The sequence below is a fragment of the Pygoscelis adeliae genome, unplaced genomic scaffold (assembly GCF_000699105.1).
Source record: "Pygoscelis adeliae isolate BGI_AS28 unplaced genomic scaffold, ASM69910v1 Scaffold171, whole genome shotgun sequence".
Classification (NCBI taxonomy): domain Eukaryota; kingdom Metazoa; phylum Chordata; class Aves; order Sphenisciformes; family Spheniscidae; genus Pygoscelis; species Pygoscelis adeliae.
This window is the reverse complement of record NW_008824186.1, coordinates 7324333-7335031: the sequence shown is the minus strand read 5'-3', so window position 1 is coordinate 7335031 and position 10699 is coordinate 7324333. Positions and strand designations below refer to the sequence as shown.

The following is a 10699-nucleotide window of genomic DNA, read 5'->3' as shown; positions in this document are numbered from 1 at the left end:
TGCTGAATTTTAAAATGTCAAACTTTTTTTTTCCTCACCTCAAATTCAGGCATTGGGAACCATCATTACTACCTGTTGTTCCTGTTTTTCCTAACTATGACCGGTGTCTGGCTGCTTTATGGAACTCTTCTGTGTATGTATCCATGAATTTATTTTAATTTAGCTTTCAGGGACGTGTGTGTATGGTCTTTATTTTTCAGCATTTTGTTTCCAGCAAGTGTAGTTATACCTGCACAAATGATACCATATTTCAGCAGTGATGTTACCTTGTAATTCTGTCTTTAAATGAAAATACATCGTAGCTGAGTCTTTGGTCAAATATATGATTACGTTTGTGTTGATTAAGAACTGAGATACGGCTCTAGTGGGATGTCCATTGGAAAATACAATGTCAGAAAGCATTTTTGTTAGAGATGAAATAGGGAAGCCATGTGGAGGAAGGTCAGGTTACAGGTTCTAGTCTGGATACCCTTTACTGTAATAGAAAATAAGTTTGTAAATACATTATTGCAAAGGCTTTATTGATTTTTGTTATTTGTAAATACCTATATTGAACACCTGCAAAAGTTTCTTTTTGTTTTTAATGTAGAGATAACTTTGAAAAGAAGAGAACTGTATATCTCATTAATAAATCCAAACTGTTACTTTGGAAAATTAAGAAATTTCTTGGAGGAGAGCCCTTATAATGTAGTTCCTGGGGATGAATTAGCATAGCACTAACCTTTTAAATGGAAAGTAGAGGGAGTTTATTTTATTTTATGTTAGTTCTCATTATATTGAAATGAGTCAATATTCAACGTAGGGTGAAGTGAAGTGAAGTGAACGAGCAATGGCAGTGGAGGACACAGGGTGTGAACATGAGTTGCTTTCCTCCGTTTCAGTGGTGGTCTTAAGTATGCAAAAAGCATATTATTTTCTCCATTTCCTGTGTGTGAAGGAACACAGGAGGGAAAACCTCTTTATTGTTCTACTGACACAGAGGCAAAAAAAAGTTGCTCTGCTGTAGTTTGTTTGGGGTTTTTTTTATGGGTTAGAAACATATGTGGTAGGCTTTAAGTATCTCTTAAGAAATTTACAGACATTGGATGTTCCAGTTTGTCTATTTAATAGTGGTAAAACACTGCTGTCTTGGCATTGTCACCATCATGTCTTCTTTTGTTGATGATGGTGTTTAAGATAAATGATAAATTCTTGTCCTAAAATTACAAATAAGCATGAAGCAAAATTTCAGAAATCTTGACAATGAGAGATGATGACTGATTTCAATATCATATAAAAAGTACATAGCCAGTGCCTTGAATGTTCCTTCTGTGGATTATGAACGCATAACGTAAAGATTATGCAGCCAGAACAGCAAGCAGTCTTGTGGGTGCTTTTAAGTGGGAACGTGATACATGAAACATGGTATTTCTAGAGCATATTGCTATGTAAATAATTGCACTGCAAATAATCTTTGTTCAGTTCTTAAGTGGCCTAAAAACGTAATTAACTGATTATGTATCTTGTCAGATTGGTCAAACCATTGCGCAACAAGTTATCATCAAGATGGAGCATGGACATACTTCACGCAGATAATATACTGTTCTCCATGGGTTTCCTATATCTTCGCAGTAGCCTGTTTTCATACTGTATGGGCTTCATTGTGGCTAACTGTTCAGCTTTATCAGGTATTACTTTGCTTCAGTTTATGCTCCTCACTTAGAGTCATCATATTAAAACTTCTCCCTAGATGATTTGCTCTCATAAAAACTTGACTAATTAATGTCACATCTAGGTGCTTTTCTTAAATCTCAGGGCAGTCCTTTAAGTTTCATGGGTACTTGTGCGCTCAGCATTCCCACGTTAAAAGTAGGATCACAGTCTGCAAATCATTCCTATAACTGAGTTCTGTGTTTTGTACTCATCAAAAATTCCAAACCTGTAGAAAGATGTATTTAAAGGCAGGAAACTTATTTGACTAATAGAACTGGTATTACTACCCCAAAAATGGCACAGAAGCTCAATAGCACAATTAGTCCTGAATTGAAAATTCTATGGCAGAGCTCAGCAGTGCGTCATTAGACTGTATTAAATCCCATTGCTACAATAAAAATACATGACCTGGATTTTATCCTGATGAGGACTGTCAAATTTCTTGTTTATGTTTTTCTCTGAGAGCTTGGCTATGCAACCAACATTGAGAAGAGCTGTCTTAAAGCATCTAGGAAACAGCTTGTTTAGCAGCTTTTAGGAAAGATGTGTCATTTGAATATGTGTTAAGCATACTGAGCTAAAGACTTGTTTTACATCTTGTTTAAAAAAAAAAAATCCACAATTTTAAATGTGTACTGCTAGATTTCTGTAATGACACTGAGATACCATCCTGGGGAAAAAAAGGATCTAGTTAGGATATTTACAGCTAACTACTGTGTTTTGTACACAGTCATTTGTAAATGTACTGCTTTGTGATATTTATGTCATGCATGTCATTCAGCAAAGCAACCTTGCAGCCATTTATAAAGGCTTATAAGATTTATGTTGATGCAAAAAAAAAAAAAGAAAATGGAAAAAGGAATAGGTAAGCAAAAACGAAAAAAAAACCAAAACCCATAAATCTCACTGTGAAACTCGGTGAAAGAAGACATCAAATCAAGAAAATGAAAAAGGTTTTGTTGAGTCTCTGACATCTACTTCATCTTTTTTGCTAAGCTACTTTGTCTTTTTCGAGTAATCTTTTTCTACCAATTTGCATGGTAGAATATAGACAAAACCTGAGGAGATAGGTGCTTAACTGCTATAGATCTTACACTTCTACAGACATCTGTAAAAGTGCAATCTTTACAGTCATCCCAGTTAAGCTTGCCTTCGCAGTGGAAGTGTTAATGTTACAGCTTGCTGGGTTCTGTTTTAGTCCAAGTGACTTTTAAAAACGTACTTTTCGGTCATCAATTATGGCAGTAATTACTTATTTGTTAGACACGGTCAACCTCCTTCCCCTCCCTCCCTTCTCAATAGTATCTTGTGGTATCACTAGAATTTTAATTTGTGATGTTCGCCTTTTAACCGTTACTTACATTTTCCTTTCTGTAAGATTGCATTCTTGGGATTGACCTCGCATGAGAGAATGAACCTCCTGATACAGAGAAAATCTTCTAAGCATCCTGTTTCACTCCGGAGAACTCCGTACAAGTCAGTATTAATGAGTGGTGTGTTTTAAGCACGTATCTCTTCCGTACTGATTTGCTTCACTACTTCATAAATGCAAAAAGCTGGTGGTCTATGGACGTGCTAGTCATGTCTGTTATGAGTTGTGCTAAGAGGAGGAAAGGGACCTCATTTTCCTTGCTGAGAAGTTCCTTTGCCCTAGGAAATAAACAGGCAGCATGGGAGCTACTGGGGTTCTTTCTGCATGGCTGTGTATCTAGGAAAAAGATGTGCCAAAATCAGTCCACAGCTCTAATCAGTAGATGCTATTTTGGGGGTGAGGAGGTGTCGTCCTTTAATTTGTTCATCAATCTCTGTGTCTGTTCTGTAGGTTCAGAAAGAGACTTGAGGTATGAACTGACCCCTTTCTGACTTCTCTTGCAGTATTTAGCTCAATAGAGAAATTAGTACCAAGGTTTCCCTGTTAGACTAGAAGTCCGTATTTCCTCATGTGTGGTAGCAGATGAGTTCTTACTAAGTACTAACTTTTAAATATTTGAGCGGCTCTCATTCTTAAATGTAATACAGGTTGTAAAAGTTCAACAAAGGAATAATGCTCAGTAGAGAACTGTTCTTACGTTTCTTCTCCCAGAGCTGTCTTCATTGACAGCTTTATATCTTAAGTACCGTCCCATGGTGAACGTGTATTTTTGATTCCTGCAGTCTTCTTTTGTTAGGTTTATTAATGGATATTTCTCTCATTTTCAGTCTTGGATGCTTCCAGAATCTTGCAGACTTTTTTCAGTGCGGTTGCTTTGGTATGTTCAAACCCAATGTAGTTGACTGGACCAAGCAATACAACCTTCTTCATCTGGCAAAGGAGAAAAATGTTCATTCTGTATGAAGTTTTCCTTAATTTCTAAAACCATTGAGCTGAAAGCTAAATAAAGCTGGATATTTTGTTAATTTTTACAAATTCTTCTGAAGTTGCTTGTTTTTATTGTTGTTTTAACTATTAAACCTATCTTGCATAAGCTACAGCAGGTTTGTATATGGAACAGTCACTGTATGTGTATATATCGTTTGAGCTGAAACTATTGGAAATTTTCTGTGATGAGATGACACTAAGAATATATTTTTTTAAAGGTAAGTTTTTAGGGCAGAATTTCAAAACCATGTTGGTACCCTTTGCTTTATTTTGCAGATAATTTTCAAATGTAATTTTCTTTTATTAAGGGGAGTGTTCATATTTAAAAATTTAATATTACAATTACCCTGTAATTTTATTGCTTATGCTGTGAAAACCTCTATTAAGTCTTTGTATTTGGAGGGTTTACATGTAATATATTTAGAAGCATGAAAGCTCTATTTTATTTTTACAGACTGAAATAGATTCCAGGATATGTGACCAGTGAGGTATTTAAGAACAGGTAGGCACAAAACCGTAAGGAAAAGCCTGACTCTTTGCCTTATGTTTTGTATCTAAATATGCCCTGTTAGCGTATGAAAATGGGTAAGTTCATGATGGAAAATAGCAATGTATATAGAAAGAGGGAATTATTCCCAGCTGCATGCATAGATCTTTAATAGCTAGATGTCAGCCATGTTCTCAAGAAAAGGCTACAGCATCAGTCTGGAGTGGCCAGCTGGGCAGTGTGGTTTTGAATATAAGTCAAAGTAGGAAATAATGAAAACCAGCAGGGAAACAGAAAAAGATCAGAAAATTAAAGTTAAATACCGTTTAGAACTGACAACATAAGAGTAAGGTAGTGTAGTGAAACAGATTTCTTGTAGTTAAGAAATGGGCGATTTCATACATGTCAGTGAAATGCATTTATCTGCGACATTGTAACACATAAAGCATAAGCAAATTCGAGTAAAAATAGTGTGAAGCAATATCAGTACTTTATTGTAGCTTGAAAACATACGATTACAAAACTTACAACACTGTATTCTAAGCAAATGTTGTTTTTCTTTGGAAATATCTTCCTTTGAGAGAAAGAGTTTCAAATCCTTTTTAATTGTCTCAAAGTGAATAACATCTACTTTGCCATAACACAAAATGTCAAAATGTTCAAAACTCCATTGGGAGATTGGTAGAAATATGGATGGTGTAACGTTCTGAACGAAGGAAACTGTGGCTGAAGTCGGAACACTCTGACCCTTGCGCTGCATAAGGTACCTCTGTCTTAATGGGACAGTATGCTGAGTCTTTAAAATTCCAGTCTGAAGTGTGGTAAATACTAGTTTAAGAAGCAATAATGTTCCATGAATAATGTTCCATGAGGTTTTTTGTCTTTATTTACTGTAAAACAAACACGAATCTAGTTTTATCACTGTACCTTTTTAAGCTATTCTAAGAATTTCTTAAGATACAAGCTCACAAGTTTTTCCTGCAAGGTGGAAAATATTAAACAAATGCCCTAGGTTCTTAGCAATATGTGATGTTTAACGTTTTACTTGACAACTATCACTCGGTGGCATCAACAGCAGTTTGAGTCTGTTGCATCCATTTCTCCTCATTCGCACTCTTTCTTTTCCACTTGAGTGAGGCCACCGAACCCAATTCCTTTGGGACCAAAATTTTTTGCATAGCAAACTGCAAAAGAAGGAGGGAGGTAAATGGTATTGTGAATATTTTCATATAGAAGTAAATGACTCTTGGTTTTAGTACTACTTCCAAACTTAGGTTAATAAAAGGAAGGAAATCTGAAACAGCGTCTTTCTCAGAAGTGTCGACAGGTTCTAATAGTGAAACTGGAATCACATATTTGAATTAAACAAAAGTCACATCTGATCTTCTCCAAAAAAAAAGAAACTATGTATTTAGGATCTAAGTAATATTTTCATTAAAACTACTTTCCAGTCTGAAAATACTCAGTAAAACTTGGTCTGTATGAGTAATACAGACTGAGTAATAAGTCAGAGGTTTTCAAAGGAGGTTAAAAGAAATAGAGCTTAGTCCAGAAACTATTGATGGTAGTTCAAACCATTTCATTTTAACTCTCTATTGCTAAGCGTGTTCATAGTTACTTATCACAACTCTGCTAGTAGTTCTGAAGTAGTAATGGTCAGCACATTTATCAAAATATCCTAATTTGATCACCTGCAGTTGTCAGGCTGCACCCAAAGTCACAAAACTGAAGTGATCTTCTTTAGGATTCTCTGTAAAATTTAGCCTAGGATATAAAAACTTTGCATATTTTTCACTTTAAGCTCTTTCTAAGAGTTAAGTGAAGTCCTGTGAACTTTCTTGATCTGAGAAGAACATCTGGGTGTATAATTTGGCATGAATGCGTTACCTTCTGTACTACCAATATAGTGGAAGTATCTTTTAACCCTTACTGGGAAGAAGTCTAATTAGGACCGTGACCTTAGACAGATGACCTTTGAAGATCTGGGTCTTTGTGGTTTGGGTTGTTTTTTTTTGTTTGGTTGCTTTGGGTTGGGGGTTTTTTTGAGTGAGAGGGATTGTGCAGGTACAAGAATCTCCCCAGCGGATACGGCCAGTGTTCCTGTTAGAAGGTCTGAGGACAGATCTGAGAGGATGTCATTTGTAGAAAAATTACAACTTTAAAATTTAACTGTTAATAGTAGAAGATGCAACTGCAATGTTACCATAGCTCTTTGCTTTCAGGAAGTTGTTAAAAAAGATAAAATGAAATTTCATGAAGTTGTTAAGCATGCAACAAGGTAAATCATGATGGCAATACCAGGTCTTAAAAAGAATAATTTTAGATTGACTCAGTAACCCAGGTCAGCTCATTTACAATTCTTACCTTTACAGTAGAGCTCTCCATCTTTGTCTGTAACGTTCGTAGATTCTAAACTCTTTCCACAAATAGCACAGCGGAAGCACGTCTTATGCCAAGGCTGAGGAAATGAAGACCATTCATTGTATATTGCAGAAAGTGCACGGCTAGCAGATACCAGAAGCAAAACACTGTTGCTTTTTATGGTGTGAAAAGGTTAAAATTGTCTTGTTGGTCTTACGGCTTCCATTTTTAGTCATTCTAGATTAGTCTTTTTTTCAATTACTTTATTATCCCATATCAAGATTTTACCTAGTGACTCTGTTATTAATGGAGGCTTAGTAAAGAGCAGAGAGCTATAGATACTACTCTTGGTTTGGCCATTTCTTTGATGTGCAGAGATAATACTCTAGTGAGAGTTCCTAGAGCGGAGAGCTAGCACATCATGTGAGGCAGGCTTTCTAGTCACAGAATCTCTTCAATTTGTCTGCAATTGCCACTACAAATAAATGTTTAAATTATAAATATCCCCAGAGATGTCAGTAGAATGACAGTAGTAGAAGAGCCAGCCTGTACCCTAGCCAGGAGTTGTTCCTCAGACATCAACAAGATACAAAAAGTTGAAGGTGGCTTACGAAAAGCACATGGTTTTAAAGCTGAAAGTCAGTACGTCGGACTCTGGAGCAATTTGCTAATTCACCCTCATGTTTTCTTCATTGAGACTATGAGTAAAAACTTAAAAGATCAAGGACCTACTAGCTATAGTTTATCACCATTATAAAAGTGTGCTTTGTTTCTAGTGCTGTAGTAACTACTTACTTTTCCTCCGCCCATGATCTTCTCTGCAGCATACACTGATTTGCCGCAACGGGGACATTTATCCACATCTACCATCTTTTTGGCAAACTTTGAAGGATTAGTTGGTGTAGAAGGGCGAGCAGGCTTTGGTGACCCCCTAAAACAGAAGTTTTCAGTGTTTTTAAAATACTGCTTAAAATGTTATCTTCATTCTAGAAATATGATTTCATGGTTTCTTGGTAAGGGATAAAAATTACTAAATTACTGGTCTTAGACATGCAAAAGGGGGTGGGGGTGAGAAAATGTAAGTATTCTATTGAATTCTGCGTTGTGTGGTTGAAAAGCCGATACTGTAACCACTGGCGTAACCTGTTTTGCGCTGAGTGCATGGAGCTGACAGTAGCCACATGCAGAAAAGATTAATGAAAAGTGAAAGTAAAAAAGAATTTTGTTTTATTGAGGGGCGAGAGGGAAACTACAAGGAAAAGTCCTCTCTTTGTAACTGGCTATCTGCTGGTACTCAGTAGCGAGCAGAAAAAAACCCTTAGGTTTTGCATGCAGTTGTTTCATTAGTCAGTGTAACATTTGGACAGGGAACTGGGGTTCTTAGCTGGCCTAGGGTCAAAAGCACATCAGAAAAGTAGCTTTGCTTTGTATTTCCGGACTCGTGCTTTATGTCTTTGTGCTACCTTAAAGCCTTTCACAGAATGACACTTGAATTACCGGGTTGTTGGACTGCAACAGGTCATTAAATCTACAGGACGTGACAGTTTGTGGCACAGAACTCTGCCCGTAATGGATTCATATCTTACAAGGAGCTACAGTTAAATACATTATTTAAGCTTTTATTTCCTGTACAGCATATTGGTTAATTGGTTTCCTTATAGCAATATCAGAAGAAAGCATCGTTGATTTGGAAATGGGCAGCTTTGAGAATCGTAGAAAAATACTATAAAAATGTACTGTCGGAGATAATTAATGCGCAGCTGAGGCTTTTGGAAGATGGTATCCCATTAGAATTCCTTTGTTCGAACATACTCTCGGTGTGTTTGTGAGTGTTATTCGAGCCACGGGGAGGATTTAGAAACATTAATTCCCCCATTGAGAAGAGAGTTAACAGTATGTGGTAGTGTGATTATTTCTCTAACAGTAAAACCTAACTGTATTTTAGCCTCTGATAGGGGGAAAAAAAACAAAAAACCTCTTACGTTCTATGGTGAATGTGACTTTGCCACTGTGCTGCTAATGGCAAATTACAATTGCAGTGAATATTTACGTCTGTGGTTGCATATAAAGGCTGCTTCTGCAGAATAATTGCCCGTTGAAGGAGGAGATGATTTATAAAGAAGGCTTAAAGAGACTGAACGTCATTAGAAACTGGTAAATTACTGTGTCCACTGAAGGAAAGGTTGTAGGAAAGTCTGCTCTGCTACTTATGCTAGATGTTGTTATGGAAACAGAATAAAATATCTAAAATACCCCGCTAAGTGACAAGTAGTACCAGAAAAAGGTGCTGTCAGTGGGATTTAACTCACTGTTGGAGGTTCAAGCCTAGATGGTCACCGGTATCAGTGCTGAGACATCCTGCCCCTTGTCCGAAGCCAATCCCTTTGGGACCGTATTTTCTCCCGTAACAAGTTTTGCAGTAGATTTCAGATTCGTGAGCTGCTACTGTGGTACTGTCCAGAGCTTTTCTGCAGGCCACTGAAAACAGGAAGAGGGGGGCACATATGGACGTTTGCATTTTCAAATTTGAATTTTTGTGGTTCAGCATAATTACAATTAGTGTTTTATCTTTGTGTATCTTTAAAAATACAGGAGAAGGAGGGTGTTAGCTGGTAGTCGGTATAAAACTTCACTGAGCTGTTGCTAAAGTAGTTGTGCATGCACACAACATGCTCTTTTGCCACTGTAAAGTTACACTCTAACCCTAGGAAAATCAGGAGCTTGTCAAGACAATTTGTCTGCATCTGTGAAGCTTAAAATGGATTTGAGATTATCATCCTAAACTCCCAAACCTTTTTTTTAAAAAAAAAAAAGAGGTTGCAGGGGTAAAGATTCTACTGTGCATCTGCACCTTTGAGAATAGTCACTCTGAGTCTGCAGTGGCTTTCTCATCTCAGCCCACGCTGGTTTAGTGTGGCATGTTTCTAAAAGAGGCTGTAATGTACGTACCATGTCCAGAGTCAAGCAGAATATATGATTTATTTATCTAGTCACATTTGTTTGAGCTGTAGTGCCAGGCGAAGCAGTGATCCCAAATAACTGGTAGTCTCGGCTCTGTTAGGCTTCCTCCAGGATGGCAAGAGCGTGACTATAGCTGTTCCAAAAACAGAGACCTCTTCCTAGTCATGTTCGTTATAGAGAAATACTGCTTGGCTTAGCTCACGAGGAAAGGTCTGGGAGACTTTTGGACAGAAGGTGCCGTAGGAATGCCCGACATGCGTAATGGAATACAAGTTATGTCCTCTATGGCACTACTTTAACCCTAGCCTCAACTTGGAAGGACCAAAAGTTAATGAGTGCTAACAGCTGCTTATTTGGGGATCTCCGTAAGCAAGTATCCATGTTTTGAGAAACACAAGCCACGCGTAGAGCTAACGAGCCTTGCTGAGGCCGGTCTCGCACGTGGTTACTCTCATCGAGTGGCCGTGGAAGCTAGATTGCTCTCTCCCCAGTTCTTTGCTCCTCTGAGACCTGGTCAGTGTTTAGAGACTAAATTCTGTTACCGGTCCGGTGGATCTCCTTGCCGCTTATGCATGGAAACTGAACAAAAATGAGTGGAAAGAAATAGTAGCTACACTCCTCATCTGCTTGGTGGCTGCGTATGCTGCACTGTTTTGGGAACTCGGCACGAGACAGCCCCTGCCCCATCAAGAGAGGATGAAGCTTTCAGTTCAGAGTGCCTATAGAAAAAAAAACAGGGTTTCATAGTATGCTTAAAAAACAAAATTTCAACCTTTTGATCAAATTGTTCACTGTGTCAACAGTGGTTGATGGGGGGGGAGGGGGAAAGAAATAGGGAA

At 37.6% G+C, this 10699-nt stretch overlaps 2 protein-coding genes across 2 annotated transcripts in view; one reads left to right on the top strand and one right to left on the bottom strand.

Moving 5' to 3' along the window:
* The window catches only part of ZDHHC13 (zinc finger, DHHC-type containing 13), a 17507-nt gene extending 13421 nt beyond the window's left edge, over positions 1 to 4086 (top strand). Inside the window, exons 13-16 of the mRNA XM_009334535.1 lie at positions 50 to 133; positions 1510 to 1667; positions 3071 to 3168; positions 3892 to 4086. Coding sequence (XP_009332810.1) covers positions 50 to 133; positions 1510 to 1667; positions 3071 to 3168; positions 3892 to 4027 — 476 coding nt within the window. The 3' untranslated portion in view covers positions 4028 to 4086. The remainder of the gene's footprint in view (positions 1 to 49; positions 134 to 1509; positions 1668 to 3070; positions 3169 to 3891) is intronic.
* A 932-nt stretch (positions 4087 to 5018) lies between these two features.
* CSRP3 (cysteine and glycine-rich protein 3 (cardiac LIM protein)) overlaps positions 5019 to 10699 on the bottom strand; it is an 8948-nt gene continuing 3267 nt past the window's right edge. Inside the window, exons 2-5 of the mRNA XM_009334534.1 lie at positions 9209 to 9377; positions 7695 to 7830; positions 6903 to 6996; positions 5019 to 5722 (exon numbers count right to left, since the gene is read on the bottom strand). Coding sequence (XP_009332809.1) covers positions 5643 to 5722; positions 6903 to 6996; positions 7695 to 7830; positions 9209 to 9377 — 479 coding nt within the window. The 3' untranslated portion in view covers positions 5019 to 5642. The remainder of the gene's footprint in view (positions 5723 to 6902; positions 6997 to 7694; positions 7831 to 9208; positions 9378 to 10699) is intronic.